This window comes from Schistocerca piceifrons, chromosome 4, assembly GCF_021461385.2.
Source record: "Schistocerca piceifrons isolate TAMUIC-IGC-003096 chromosome 4, iqSchPice1.1, whole genome shotgun sequence".
Classification (NCBI taxonomy): Eukaryota; Metazoa; Arthropoda; class Insecta; order Orthoptera; family Acrididae; genus Schistocerca; species Schistocerca piceifrons.
In genome coordinates this window covers 369,537,227-369,553,697 of record NC_060141.1, presented here as the reverse complement: position 1 = coordinate 369,553,697, position 16,471 = coordinate 369,537,227, and the positions used below count along the sequence as shown (strand labels likewise).

The 16,471-nt window shown below is 40.8% G+C and overlaps 1 protein-coding gene across 1 annotated transcript in view; it reads left to right on the top strand.

Annotated features, from left to right (window-relative positions):
- Nucleotides 1-16,471, top strand: part of LOC124796392 (E3 ubiquitin-protein ligase LRSAM1-like) — a 178,339-nt gene that overhangs the window by 128,607 nt on the left and 33,261 nt on the right. The window contains exons 10-11 of the mRNA XM_047260561.1: nucleotides 135-234; nucleotides 2,686-2,929. Coding sequence (XP_047116517.1) covers nucleotides 135-234; nucleotides 2,686-2,929 — 344 coding nt within the window. The remainder of the gene's footprint in view (nucleotides 1-134; nucleotides 235-2,685; nucleotides 2,930-16,471) is intronic.

The following is a 16,471-nucleotide window of genomic DNA, read 5'->3' as shown; positions in this document are numbered from 1 at the left end:
AACCCCTATGATTAAGTTTTTGAAGAGTATGTGAAAAAGTAAAAAACAGGGCTTTGCTACAATGCTAGCAAGTAAGTGAAAATTCCTTCTTTGTTGTAGATAGTTATGTTGCATTTGTCAAAAATAATTTTCAGATGCAATGGAGGCACTGCTAGAAGAAGAAGGGAAACATGAACAGAAGTTGAGGGAGTATGAGCAAGACAGAGCTGAGACAACTCGCACATTGTTGAGCCAGTGAGTAAAGTTGCATCCTTCCTTCTTTTTCCTTCAGAAAATTCTTCCTCATGTTGACTGTAACTCTGCCCATTGTTAGGATGTAATTGAAATAAATTTGTGTTCTATATGTTGTTGTTATTTCAATGTGGAATTTCATATTGTGACCTTTTCCTTTTAAAAAATTCTACTAATCTTATGACAGATTGTATGACCTAGAGTCAGTGGCATACAGATACAACTAAATAAAAATTGTATTATATTAATTGAACTAATAATTAGACTGGATTTATCTAAACGTATAAACGTTACTGGCAGTCGTGTAGGACTTATTTTGTTTAAAGTTCTTTAATTTTAATGTTCCTCATAGCTTAATTTCAGTTGTGTGCTTGCCATTTATTCATTTGAAATAATATATCTGTCTGTCATTCTATATAGTACCAAAAACATACAAATAAGGAAATTATACCCAATTAAACTTAAGTTACAATGTGATGGCCTATAGGCTTTTGACTTACAATGTTAGTAATCATAATTAAATTCAGTATATTAATTTATGTTTATAAATTGAACTGTCTAAATATTATATTTAAATTTTATAATTAATAGTTTAACATTGCAAGGAATAAAATAAAATGAAAAAAGTATCAGTATCTGGGGAAACCGAACCAGGATCTGCAAATTATCATCCTATGCTCGAGACCACTCACCCACCATGGAGTCTTGAAAATGGCACTCTAAAAATCCCTCATACTTTGTGTTTGCACAATATGCATGTTCAAAGAAAACTGCTGACTTTTTGAATTCGGCAATCTGTGTCAAATGATTGACTCCATATTAAATACTTGTTCAGAACATATCTGCCCATCCTAAAACCAACTTCATGTTCACTTAAATTACACTCCAGTGTTGTTTCCACTCTGCTTACTGCAGTCTTGGAAAATATGTTACATGCAGCTTGCTGCAAAGAAAGTTGTGAACATCTTGTTTATTGCCTTTCTTGTGTAGTGGATGTATCATGCCTTCCACTCTCCTGGGAGTTTTTCTGTCTTCCAGATTTTTTCAATAATTAATTTTAGCTTTTTTTTATTTTTGATAGAGACCTAAAAATGTTCCGCTATAATAGAGTCTTCCCAACTAGCTTTGTAAGGTTTTAACAAATTCAGTTTCTTTGATAATGGGATAAACCTTCTAAATTTTCAAGCGTGAGTGAATATTGGAGCTTATTGATTGAGCAATTAAGAAGCTGATCATAATATTTTGCAAGTGTTTCGAAACTTCCTATGTTACGTATGCCAAATCAGTAAGCCTATCCCATGTACCTCTGTTGTTAGATTTACATTTGAGGTACATCAACTTAACTCTGTAAATGTCACTTTTTCCTCCAGACGTCTACTAGAAAAGTGCCTCTTTAGCAGATCATCTACAGAAAACACTTTCATACTGCTTCATATACTCACTTGTTTTACCACTATTTAGCATGTAGCCTTTTGACATACAGGGATAGCAATCATAACTATAAGGAGTATATTAATTGTGTATGTATAAATTGAAGTGTTATTTTTAAATTTTATAGTGGATAGTTCAACGTTGTGAGGAAGAAAGTAAAATGGAAAAAAGAATGTTGGTACCACCAGGAATCGAACCCAGATCCACAAATTACCAATCTATATGCCTTCATTGTGTGCCCACAATGCCATCACAACAGTAGTTCTTTAAAACGTCAGTCTGGGCACAGTGGCTAGAGACAATAGTTGTGTGTGAGTGTTGTGCTTGTGTCTGTTTTCTACTTTAGAAGAAGGCCTCATGGCTAAAAGCTAGAATATATAGCAGTCTTTTCATTGTGTCTGTGTGTGACTCAGTGTCTTCTCTATATGCTAAGATTCTATCATTTTCATTATATTTCTGTTAGAACTTTGTTTGATGAAATGTGACTGTCTTTGCATAGAAGCCGTTGCTGTAATTAGACTGAAAGCTTGCTGAACAATTGTCAGAAAACTGATTCCATATTCTATAGCAGGCTACTTTGACGAAAACTGTTGAACAAATCTTGATGATTGTAATTGTTACTTTCATATCGTCACTTTTGTAAAGGACAGTAATGTCAGAGGAAGTTATGTATAAAGTGAAACTGAATATTTACAGTTTTGTTGCATATTTATTGCCTCCTTCCCTTCCCCCCTCCCCTCCCCTCCCCTCCCTCCTCCCCACCAACACCCCCACCTACCCACCCATCCATCCTCAATTCGAGTGTGATTGAATGTATGATATTGCATTGCATATAAAAGTCTTGTTACATTAGTTTTCATTATACACTTGTGACAACTTTATGGATTTAGTTAATAACAGGAAAAATAATTTTGATGACAATATTGTGTGTCTGCCTTGCAGTATAATTTTCTGTGAGCATAGATTATGTATTTTTTGAGAATTTTGGGCACTATGAACAGTGACATACTACTTTCAATTCAGGGAACTGGAAAATAACGAGCAGCTGCTGAGCTTATTGTCAAACCAGGATCAGAACAAGAATGAGCTCTTGAGAAGATTGCACAAAGATGAGGAGTTGCAACGTGCAGCTGTTGGGGCCCTGTTGGAGCGAGGTGATGCACGCTCATGGGGGCTTGTGCAGCAAGTAGCTATTGTAAGCTCCCAGCTAAGTGCACTTACTGCCCTCGAACTGGAACGCAGGCGTCTTGATGTAGCAGAGCATGTGGTAAGTTTTAGGTTGTGTATTGTTGCTTTGCTTTTTGATTCTCATATTTTGCCTTCTTCTTTTTTTTTTTTTTTCCTAACAAATTAAGGACATTTTCAGATAAGCGATAATTTAATCAATCTGGAAAAGAAATTGGTTGTTTTAGATGAGAAAAAAAATCGTGATTGATTGATCTGAATACCACAGACCATAGCACAATTCAAAGGAATGAATAATGTGAATAAACTATTCAGAGGCGGGAATGCACCTGCCAATGCAACTGCTAATAGGTGGTCCACTGCTACAAACTGAGTTTTGTAGGAAGTGAGAAGTATCACGTCCCATATACGGTGCAAGTTCATTACAGCTGTGCCTCAATATGTGATTTATTGCTTCATGCTACTTACGTAATGAACGTTTTGATAGGAACAATACAGTATAACGTAACATCATAAACACCATCACTTGTTTCTAAATGCTGAATAGTGAAATCTAGTGCAAAAGCTGTATTTAGCTAATAAACAGTGCTTTGCCTATTTTGGAAAGGCATGATTGACTTGAGGAAGCTGATGTTGTTGTGGAAGTGTAATGCTCGCACATCAGCATAGTTCACATAAAGTAACTTTGTGGTTGGCAGATGTTGGTGGGGGAGAGGACATTGTTGCTGGATAGAACACAGCTTACCATGTACTCATGTGACCAATGTAAATCACTTAATATTTAGCTCTTCCCCCTTCACCCTATGTCATCTGAATTGCCTGACAAAGCTTTGCCTGCAAAACAGGCAACACTGTGATCATATGGAAGCTGAGAAAAAGACATGGTTGGCTCCTACCACTGAGCTTACTAAAATGTCAGTCCCAACAGTATTTTAATCAATGTATAGCCACAGATAATCTCCAGGAGGAGTCAAATTGTGCAAACAGTGTGGAGATGCTGTAGTCATGTATAATCATGATTTAGAATACCGGGCACTCCAAATAGGCAGCTGCTCATACTCGGCCTCATAGTATTGTAAACTTTGTGTATGCTTCAGTGCAACAGCAAAACAATGTGCATTAGAATGATGAATGCTTTCCGGAGCCCAGTATTCATTTGCTGGGTACGGGCTAGGTGGCCCTGGGTTCCCGAGATGGGGACTGGTAAGCACTGCCAGTAATCTGTCACTATAAGCTCTGGGCATGCTTCAGCAACCACTGTACAGCTCAGCGATGGAACTTACATGTCACAGGGAAAGGAGATCTCGGCCTGACAGGGTAGATGATAAAAACCTCTATAAAAGAAAGCCCTTAATCCCAAGATGTACTGCATTCCAGTGAGGTGCATGGCCGTTGAGGTGGAACAGTTGTTAGCAGGCAATCTATGGGGAATCTGTCACATCTCACCTCAGTTGTATGAGGCTTACCTAACCAAGTGGGGCTCTGTGTGAGTGGACTCCTTATTTCCCCAGCTGCTCATGAAACCAAGAGGAAACCATCGAAATTTTCTCCTTGTAGCAGAATGGGTGGGCTGCCAGTAAGTAACAACTCCCAGTTACTCAAAGGGCCCCATGTGACACGTCCTCCAGATACTGTATTTTATCAGAATAGTTCAGTATTTAGTAACAGAACACACGCTGCAGCTCAGAATGTGTTTTTGATAGTTAAGAGAAGAGAGGGTGGGTCTGAAAATGTTTCCCCCTTTGCTCATTCAGAAGGATTTACAGGGCATCGCTGGTACATTAAAATCTGTAAAGCGGTTGTGCAATGGAACACTGTTGGTTTAAAACTCTAGTTCTCAACAAGTGACAAACCTGTAGAAACTGAAAAGCCTGGGGGAATATTCCATTGAAACGGCTTCATACTGCCTTGAACTACAGCCAAGGTGTTGTGCCATGCAGGGATCTGGTGGACATTCCCAAAGAAAGACTGAGAGATGAGTGGGCTCAAGAAGGTATGGTCAATATGCAAAATATCGTGAAGAGGGTGGATTAAAATCTGGTAAAATCTCCCAGGGCATGTCAGGGCAGATTTACTTCATTTAAGGGTGCGGCCTTATGTCCCAAACACACTGTGCTTTTTTAAATGCCAGCCCTTTGGGCACACTGCTTTAGGATAAAAGAGAGAAGCCACTTGTGGCAAATGTGGTAAGACTGCCCACAACGGAGTCATTTGTTCATCTCCTTTGAAGTGTGTGAAGTGCTCTGGGAATCATCCTGTCTGGAGTAGGGACTGCAGTTTTTATCTTGAAGAACAGAAGCTACAAGAGATTAAAACTATGAAGCACATCCTATATGATGAGGCCAAAAATATGTATAAGCCCATGCAGCCACCTCCATTTGCTACCTCCTTTGCGGCAGCTCTTAAAAAGCCTGTTCAGAAAGCTGATGTTGGTATACAGATGGGAGTCGCTAGTGTCAGCACTAGTACTTGTGTTTGCCAATGCACTTGCATTACTGCAGTTATTTTGAAGCCTGTACCTTCCCCCAGAAAATCAGAAAAGTCTGTGTTTGCCGACGATGCAGAGGTCCCTGTCCCTCCAGTGGCTTGCCTAGTCCTCCACCCAGCACTGCCATTACCACTTCGATGGCTGTGGGTCTGAAGCCTCCCCAGGCCAAAAAATCAAAAGCCAAGCGTCAACTGCGGACAGAGATAGGAAGTAAGTTGTCCAGCAGTGTCAACATGACACTCTTTGGTGTCTCTCATGATTCATCTTCAGAGCCGATGTACCTTGATGTCATATGGGCCATTCGTCTCGCCACAAGACTGACAAGGAACCACTTCAGCGCAAAGTCACAAGTTCAATCTTTAGTAAAGCTCATTTCAAAGTGTTGTGGTAACAATTATGACAGGAAAAATATTAGCTATTAATGATTCACTATGTACATCAGGAGGGTGACAGAAAATGAGTGTCTGGGAGATGCAGTGATCAACCTCTGATGCAAGATTACTAAAATTTGGTTTTAAGTAGAAATTGAAATTAATGACTGAAAGAAAAAATGTCAAAACTAACTGAAACAGACAGAAATTGTTGATGATGGATACTTTTCTGTTGGTGACCAAATTGACTTCTAGAAAATGCTGTAAAATTTAGAGAAGATTACGTCTTTTAATACCACCATTAATTTTGCGGGGCTGGAATCTGTTATTTATGGGCGAAATGGAATCATAACTTGGAGACTTTGGCCAACTCATTTAAGGTTCTGCATTCAAGTTTGCAAAATGCTTCATGATTATCAGCAGTTAATTTCAGGGACACTGCAGCCAGTTGCAAATGAAGAAATAGCAGAATACTAATTGTATTTGGCTTTTGCATCTCCACACCACAATCTGCTAAGCTCATATTGGTTGTTGGCTGTAACAGTAAAACATTAAAACATTTCATGTATCTAGGAGAACTGTTAAAATGAGAACTAATGAGACTGAATTAGTTTACATTAATATAATTGCAAATGGTTTTAAAGCTAATACATGAAACTTACATCAGATTTGTCTTCACAAAAGAAAGATTATGTACTGATATGCAAGGAATACAGCTATTGTGCATCCTATCAGTACAAAGGATAACAGACAAGAAACTGTGTATGTGTGTGTGTGTGTGTGTGTGTGTGTGTGTGTGTGTGAGAGAGAGAGAGAGAGAGAGAGAGAGAGAGAGAGAGAGAGATATCTGAGCAGGAACACTCTTCATCCAGTCGATCGCAATCAGTCACAGGCTGACTGCCGCTATATCTTTGAAACATTATTTATGAAATAATAATTACATTTCACAAAATTAATTGGCATGGGTCTGCCCATGTAATGCTTCATTCCTATGGGATCTATGTATTACAGTTCACAAAAAATGATCATCAACATTCAAGAAATGTACATAAAAAACCAGTAACTTGCACCATGAACAACAAATAAAAAAGGGCATGCCACAGTGATCACAAAGGTTCGTACCATCAAGATTGAAGGGGAACTCCTTGGCAATTACAAACCATGAAAGACGTTCTGCTAGTTAGGTATCCACTTTTAAAGAATGCCTATAGAATCATATTGATGTAAAGGGGTAATGAGAACTGAAGGAATGTGATGTCACCACAACCGAATGCAGAGCAATCTGTCATGGAGCTTATTGTGAAACTGGCTGTCCTTTAAGGCATAGTTGCAGATAGTGCGATACTATGTTTTGTAGACATGGAAAATACAAACATCCAGAGGGGCCAAATTTGTCCAATGGTTCCAGATGGTATAAATTGCAGTGCCACACACTTTTCAGAAAGGATGGTTTGCTCTAAAAGAGTATGATTTTTATATGCAGACAAGGAATTGTCAGACAAGTAATAGGCAAACAAGTAATTTTGATCAGCTATTGGCCAAAAGCAGTGCACATGCCATATTTGTAGTTCTCTTGGGCTAATTTTCCCACTCGAGCTTGCTCTGATGTAAATATTCCCTACTGCTCTTGCAAGATCACACACATGATAAAGAATCATAGGGGGCAAATCATTTCCAACTCCTTGCAGCACAATAAATAACTCTCCAGCCAATTTACCATCCAGATTAACAATCGACATAATTGTATATGACATTGATGTTGCTCGATCTTGATAAAACACTCTTGGTCCCTTTAATTTCCAGGGTTCCTTTCATATTCATAAGCACTTCCTCTTCAAATCTTGATCATCGAAGTTGAAAACAAATTCCATTCTGAATGCTGGGATAAGTTTGTTTATCCGATCCACAAACTTTCTGGCTGACTCTGCAGTTTGTTGAGCATTGTCAGGTTGACACAAAGTTTGAAATTTTGTTATATTACATCTTCTAGTTCTGTAGCACTATTTAAAGTTATGCAACGATCCACTGCTTCCATTGAAATCACTATGACCTATTTCGCGCACAATTTGATGTGCATAATGTACTAGGTCAGTATCATGCACATCCTGTAAATTGTTTCAAACATTCTTGAAACGTAAAAATGACAGTTATTTTAACAAGTGTGTCTTGTCCTCCCTTGAATATCCATAGTTTTTCTTATGCACTAAACAGTGAAATTGCTGTGGACTTAATCAAAATCTGTTAATAATTTTTTTTTAATAGGTTACAGATGATCTTCCATGTATGCAATTACGTTTAGTGCCTGCTCTTTGAAGAGGGTCACCAAGCATTAGCATGGTAATATCCCACTGGCCACGCAGGGATCGCACTGTTAATGCCTGAGCCGAAAACTTACCGTGTATGCCAAGGAGTATGTGCCCATTGTACTGGGGCAAGGGGATTCTGAGTAACGGATTGCTGGCCAGGTAGCCATTGCTAAGAGTGGTTGGCGCCCATGGGGAGAGCCCATGTTGAGAGTGGGTGGCACCATGCCAGATGAGCCACAAATGAAGCAGATGAAGTTATCTCCTACTGGTGGCCATAGGGCTCCAGCAATCTCAATGGAAAGAAAGTCCTTGTACAATGTGGAAAGATATTATCCTAGAATGTTCCCTTCCCTGGCTATGCCATGGGAGGAACATAGGGCTAAGCGGCAAGCAGAGAAATACTCTGCAATATTTGGTTTGCATGAGGACTTGTGGGGATTCCTTCTTAGCCACAAAGCAGTCATTCTTTGTGCAGAACATAGAAGACAAGTTTGGGGAAGTGGGAGCCATCTCCAAAATAAAAAGTGGATGAGTTGTGATCAAAACAGCATCCCCTGCACAGTCATGGGCACTGCTCGCTTGTAACAAAGTGGGTGACTTACTAGTGACTGTCGCTCCCCATAACAGTCTAACTATGGTTCAGGGCATCATTTTTCACCAATACCTGCTCTAGCAATCAGATAGTGAGCTACAAACACTTGGAGCAACTTCGTTCATTGTGTCCATAGGGAACCAAAGGACAATAGGGTTGCTAACATTGCCTTCATCTTGGCCTTTGAGGATGTTTCTTTGGCTAAAAAGGTCAAGGTGATGGTGTACCAATGTGATGTGAGTGTGTGTGTGTGTGTGTGTGTGTGTGTGTGTGTGTTTGTTTTTCCATGCAGTGCTTCATGTATTTTAAATTTAGGCACATGCCTTCGGTTTTGCAATGCTAGCCCCATCTGTAGATATTGTGGATGACAGTTGCATGCAAACACTCCTTGTGCCCCTCCCCCCATCTGTGTTAAATGTGAAAAGCACAGATTGTACCATTTTTCATAAAGAGAAGAAAATAAAGGAATATAAGACTCTTGACAAACTAACTTATCAAGTGACCAAGAAGAAATATGAGCAGTTGCACCCAGCATGTGTAACAGTGCCATATGCTACACCTATGATGACGTCACCCCCTTTGGTGACACTGCTCCCACCCATTACACCTCCATGTCTTTTGACAGGACAGGGTCCCTCAGGAGAATTCCTTCCAAGGCTTTTGCCTGTCTACAACCAGTCACCAGCCAGTGGCTGAAGGAGCCACAGCTGCTGGTTGCAGGGCTTTGCAATCATTATCATTACCTGAAACTCATACAGAGGAGCCATCACAGTCATCCAAATCTAAGGAGAGGCTTGCCATAGCCGTTCACAGTATAATGTCCATAGTAAGGAATCCTGTCTGATGCTCCTTATTTATTGACGATTTTGTGGTGGTCTGCTCTTCCTCCAGTACTGGAACAAGAAGTCATCTGTTGCAACTTACAGTGAAGAGGTTGTAGGCAGAGGCTGCAAAGACTGGTTGTACATTGTAACCAGAGAAGAGTGTGTGTCTGTGTGTGTGTGTGTGTGTTTGTTTTCATTTTAATCATACTTATCATGCTTTTACTTTACTTGAGTTACTTATGTTGGGCACTATCCTCCATTTGAAAGACTCTGTGAGGATTCAGTGCCTCATTTTTAACTGAAAACTGTCTTGATTACCACACCTAATGGACCTAGTCAAGGTCACAGAAGGCATTTAACATCTTGAAAAGTTGTATACTATACAAATTGAGGGGATCAGTTTAGCCACGAGCACTTACAGGAACAGCCCCACTCCCCGTCTCTTTGCTGAGGCTTGTGAATCACCAACTACCACCCACTTACAACTCCTTGTAGTCCACCAGGTATGTACATTCCTCACCACTCCTGCTTCCCGAGAGCATCATACCATTATTTGTCCAACTATGGAATGCCTCTTTACTAGTCATCCACAGGCAACGAGGCCATTTGGGATCCTTGCAAAATGTATGCTGGAGTCCTTCAGTGTGGGGCACTACAGGCTCAAATCCAAGGTTTTAACCTACTCCCACCCTGGTTACTCTAGAGTCCAGCAGTAATTTTAGATTTAGTGCAGTACAGGAGCGATTACACTCCTGCTTATGTTTTTAATACAATGTTTCGTGATATTTTATTGAGGGTACTGGAGCTGAGGTGTGCCGTGCCTGCTAAATTCCTTGTGTGTTCTGACTGCCAGAGTGTCCTTTACTGCAACATTGGTATCCAGCTGATAAAGTAGTCCAGGGTATAAAGGATGTTCTTCTCCTCTAATAAAGATTGGGAAATGAGGCATCTTTCTGCTGGGTTCCAGGGCACATGCACACATCAAAAAAAGTTTTGCATCACCTCAGTTCCGAGAGTTTCGGAACCTGTACAGAAAACTGGAATAGAGATGAACATAAACATCATTTCCGCCCCTTTTATTGCTCATGAAAACCACACATTGCATGTTGTACCACCATACAGTGAGACCTTCAGAGGTGGTGGTCCTGATTTCTGTACACACCGGTACCTCTAATACCCAGTAGCACATCCCTTTGCATTGAGCATGCATGTATTTGTCATGGCATTCTATCCACAAGTTCATCAAGGCACTATTGGTCCAGATTGCCCCGCTCCTGAACAGTGATTCGGTGTAGATCCCTCAGAGCGGTTGGAGGTTCACATCGTCCATAAACAGCCCTTTTCAATCCATCCCAGGCATGTTCAATAGGGTTCATGTCTGGAGAACATGCTGTCCACTTGAGTCGAGCGATGTCATTATCCTGAAGGCAGTCATTCACAAGATGTGCATGATGGGGGTGCGAATCGTCGTCCATGAAGACAAACGTCTTGCCAATATGTTGCCAATATGGTTGTACTATCGGTCGAAGGATGGCATTCAGCCTGCCGGGTTGCCTCCAAACATATCTCCGACGATTGTCTGGTTGAAGGCATATGCGATGATCATCAGTGAAGAGAAAGTGATGCCAGTCCTGAGTGGTCCATTTGACATGTTGAGCTCATCTGTACCACGTTGTTGGTTGCAAAGATGGACCTTGCCGTGGACGTCGGGAGCGAAGTTGTGCATCATGCAGCCTATTGCGCACAGTTTGAGTCATAACACGACATCCTGTAGCTGCACGAAAAGCATTATTCAACATGGTGGCATTGCTGTCAGAGTTGTTCTGAGCCATAATCCCTAGGTAGCAGTCATCCACTGCAGTAGTGCCCATGGGCGGCCTGAGCGAGGCATGTCATCAACAGTTCACGTCTCTCTGTATCTCCTTCATGTCCGAACAACATCGCTTTGGTTCACTCCGAGACACCTGGACACTTCCCTTGTTGAGAGCCCTTCCTGGCACAAAGTAACAATACAGACGCGATCAAACCATGGTATTGACCTTCGAGGCATGGTTGAACTACAGACAACACGAGCCGTGTACCTCCTTCCTGGTGGAATGACTGGAACTGATCGGCTGTCATACCCCCTCCATCTAATAGGCACTGCTCATGCATAGTTGTTTACATCTTTGCACAGGTTTAGTGACATCTCTGAACAGTCGAAGGGACTGTGTCTGTGATACAATATCCACAGTCAACATCTATCTTCAGGTGTTCTTGGAACCAGGGTGATGCAAAACCTTTTTCTGTGTGTGTTGTATGTAAGGAACAAAAGGGTAAATAGAGCAACTAAGGAGGCATGTTGTAATCCTCAGCTAGTTCAGTGTGCCATCTTCCTGCATACTATTACCTCACTGTGGAGGTGCAGAACCATGCGTTGATGGGAAGAAGAGTGGCTGGAAGTGACAGAAAATTATCTGCTTCTATTAAAGTTACAACCCGGCTGAGGCACAGCTCCTTCCAACCACACACATGGGATGAGGTGCTCCCCACTTGTCTTCGCATAGGCCACAGCCCTATGACATATGGTTTCTTGCACCAGCAAGGTGACTTTGTGTGTTGGGCTTGTAAGTACAGATCACTGTGCACCGCATTTTATTAAACCATGTGGCAGAGGATAGTGGCAGATTTGCCAACAGATGTGCTCTCTGTATTAAGTGTTGAGTGGTACTTAAGTAAATAAATTAGTGAAATCAAAGTGAAGTAGAAATTAGAAAATAAATGAAAAACTTGGTTTAGTTTAGAGTGGCAAACAGCGGGCAGACCAGAAGAGACAATGACCGTGAAGTCAGCAAGTTGGAATGATCATATAAAATTAATTGTTGGTAAGGCGGGTACCAGGTTGAGATTCGTTGGGAGAGTGCTTAGAAAATGTAGTCCATCAACAAAGGAGGTGGCTTACAAAACACTCGTTCGACCTATACTTGAGTATTGCTCATCAGTGTGGGATCCGTACCAGATCGGTCTGACGGAGGAGATAGAGAAGATCCAAAGAAGAGCGGCGCGTTTCGTCACAGGGTTATTTGGTAACCGTGATAGCGTTACGGAGATTTTAATAAACTCAAGTGGCAGACTCTGCAAGAGAGGCGCTCTGCATCGCGGTGTAGCTTGCTCGCCAGGTTTCGAGAGGGTGCGTTTCTGGATGAGGTATCGAATATATTGCTTCCCCCTACTTACACCTCCCGAGGAGATCACGAATGTAAAATTAGAGAGATTAGAGCGCGCACGGAGGCTTTCAGACAGTCGTTCTTCCCGCAAACCATACGCAACTGGAATAGGAAAGGGAGGTAATGACAGTGGCACGTAAAGTGCCCTCCGCCACACACCGTTGGGTGGCTTGCGGAGTATCAATGTAGATGTAGATGTAGATGTAGAAGTTCAGGAGAGCCATCGCCCTCCCCATATAAGCGGACGTTGTCGATTCAGCTGTCAGGGCATTGACCGACCGGCTCATGTGTTTCTCAGTCGTCACATATGATCAAAGGCCCTCGCCTACATTCCAAGAGCCAATGACTGACGTTAAGAAGATTCTTCGAGAAGCTTTTCAATGTGACAGAAGAGGCAATGACCGTGAAGTCGTTCACCTCCAGTGAACTGAAGTGAATAAATACGCGAGACGAAGAAGTGAAGAAGAGTAGCAGTAGTTTTCAGTCAGTTTCGGTGCTGAAGACCATCACGCAAGAAGAGACTACATCATGCACAGACGCACCAAGTCCGCCGCTGTAATGGAATAGCAAGCAGCAGCCTCGGTGCCAGAAGACAGAAGTTAAAGGTATTTGAAGACGGATTTTTACATACCCGGGTGACTCATGAGGATGGGAAGGAGATGGCCTCACATCAGCAGTCACCTGTGAGCTAGGATGAAGATCTGACAGCCGAAGACTGGCAAGCAGGAGTCCGTTGTTAGAGTCCGAGACACTGGCCTTCCCCCGCCGCACCGTTCTGCTGGCCGACGCACAACACCCGCGGCCGCTTAGAAAAGAGAAACACTGGGACGCCACATCCAAGGTATCACCATCCGATGCACAACTTCGCTCGCAATAATTAAACGGGCCACCTCGCGCTGCGCGTCTCCAGTCAACTGGGCGAGACGGCGACACGAGATACACACTGCCACGCATAATCAGACGCCGCCGCTGCCACAACAGAAGCCTTCGCAAACGACACAGCTGCCGTTCTCCGAGCCAGAACATCGAGTTAGGAAACAGTTATACAAATCTTCAATAAAAGTTATCTTATGTAAAAATGCTTTTTCATTCTACCTCATACCCGAGCCAAGGAAGAACCCACCCTGCCCACATTTTGTTGAGAGAGAAAAGTAATTAATTTAGTATTTTCACCCTGACATAATGCTTTAGAATCAAATGCACTTTGCAGTAATGCTCATCCTGACAATTGACTAACATCAAAAGAGAAAACTCAGTTACATTTAGTGACAGAACTGTTACATAAGAGACATTCAGACAAATATGATTAGAGTTTTAAAGTTTTGTGATATGTCCAACTTGTTTCCTAAGATTTTAGGGAGATGTTCTTAATGTCCTAACTGGGTGATTGGCTCCCCCATATTTTTTGTTAACAGCCAGCCAGTCACATTTTGCTGTGGTGCTATTTATCTCCTTTGCTCTTCATGTTTTAATCCCAGGTACAGCAACTTCCACCATTTCTCCATTGTGTTACAGCATGTGAGCTGGAGCGATTGTGTGGGTCAACACTGGTAACGTGAGAGTGAGTGTGGGAGGGAGGGAAGGAAGGATGGATAGATGCTCACTTTTTATATTTACTCCTCATGGTGTGACAACATTTTTAGTTGTTTAGCCACAATCAGTCATTTGTTTCACACACACACACACACACACACACACACACAGTAAGAAAGAGAGAGAGAGAGAGAGAGAGAGAGAGAGAGAGAGAATAATATTTAATTGTAATTTGATTTCATTTTAGGCATAATGGGAAAGTTACTACTCTATGCAGATTTCTATTAAATTTCCATTTTTCTTAATATTCTTGATGTTTCAGTGAAGAACTAAATGACTTTTCATAGGAAACACTCAGTAACGTATATCAACTGAGCCACCAGCAACACCTTATTGATGTTAGACCAGCCAGGAAACATCAAAGCCTTTCATGTTCAGTTCATTTCCTTTTCTCTATTGCAACATTAATTGAGTTGTTGGGCTGGAAAAAGAGTAGAGCCACTTTCTTGTTTAAATTCATTTGTGTCTTTGGAGTTGCAAATTCTAATTGGTTCCAAGTTGAAACAATATAGACCTTTAATTAGCCATTAAATATCATCAAAACCTAGTTTGAATATAATGGACATGATCCCTTTCATGGTGTTACTAATGTTTTAGTTTGCGGATGAATGACTGTGTGGAATTAAGTTCATATTATACATATGAAACTGTCAGAATGGTGCCAAATAAAGTTTTTCACCAGGCTAGGAGCCACATGATATACTGGAGAAATGATATTGTGTCGTACGAGCATTGGAGTTTATTGTTGTAAACACAACATACAGTGGAAATAAAATTACAGTGTTGCAGACAGTAGTGGGTGTGCCTCCATAAACACATCTCCCTCATCTAAAACTACTAATGTAAATATTCAAACTTTTTCTCATGGTTAGTGAGAATTACAGTGCTTGTTTTAATAGTTCCAAAAACTCAATTACTTGTCATTATTATATGTTGAGTGTTATTAATATTATAATTAAATAGATGATTCAAACCAAATATTAAGAAGTGCAGCTCAAGCTTACTACTCAAACAAAATTAATTATAAAATGAATCCAGAATGAATCTTTCACTCTGCTCTGCAGCGTTTGCTGTTTTGGAACTTCTTGAAAAATTAAAACAGTTTGCCTGGCTGGGTCTCACACAGAACCTTGTCTCTCATGAGTAATCCTCTAAACTCACCAAATTACCAAGGCACAACTCATGACCCACCATCTAGGCTTCAGTTCTGCCTCTTCCTCTCTCCTGCTTTCCAAATTTAACAGAAACACTCCTGCATACTTTTCTCAGACAACACTCGTGATAAGATGGATATTGGTACAAAATGTCTTTTCCCACAATGAATCTTTCATTCTGCAGTAGTGTGTGTGCGTGCTGTTCAGAGACACCTTGACAGATTAAACTGTCTTCTGGTCCGAAGCTTGAACCCAGAATGTTGCCTTTCATGAGCATTGCTCATACTGAGTGAGCAAGTTAGGCATGACTAACAATCTGCCAACACAGTTTCAGTTCTGCCAGTACCTCTGGTCTACATTCCAAACTTCCAGAAGCTCTTGCACGTGTCTTCTCTGCAATCTCCATGTAGTCTAGCAAGGTGTTGTGATCTCACCCGTCCTTCCTAATTCCATCTATTGTCCACATTAGTCTTTTATGAAGATTTGAGAAGACTGAAGATTACAATAAACTTTCTAGTTTACTTAGCACTTCATGTAGAGTTGGCTCCAGTTCTTCTTGTCTTAGTGTCTGATTCTTGAAGCTGAAAATGTCACATTTCAGGTCCTCATGTTTGGAGTGATCTAAATAACTTTTAAGATTGTTGTTACAAAATTTTTGTTTTTACATTAATACATTTTCTCACATTTTAATATATCATACAGTCTTTTGATTTTTCACATTAATAAAGTCGAAATTACATTGTTCACACAAAATACAAAAATACGTCTGATCACATCAGTGGCATGCTTACAACTCTCACAATCTGCGTAAATAACCATATTCCAAAGGGTTTACAATTTTTCTTAACGAATGAATTTCTACTAGTCTTTGTTACATTATTACTTTCGATTATTATTTCATGAATGAATCCAGAAATAAACATAGTAACCAGTACAGTATTGTATAGTTAATAATAGAAATTTTAAGTGTGCCAGTTGTTCATAATTTCAAATGTTTCTAAAAAAATAATTTTAATTGTACATTCAGAGTTAATACTTATTGATTGTAACATCGAGACAAAACTGATGTGTCGGCAGCTGGGCCAACACC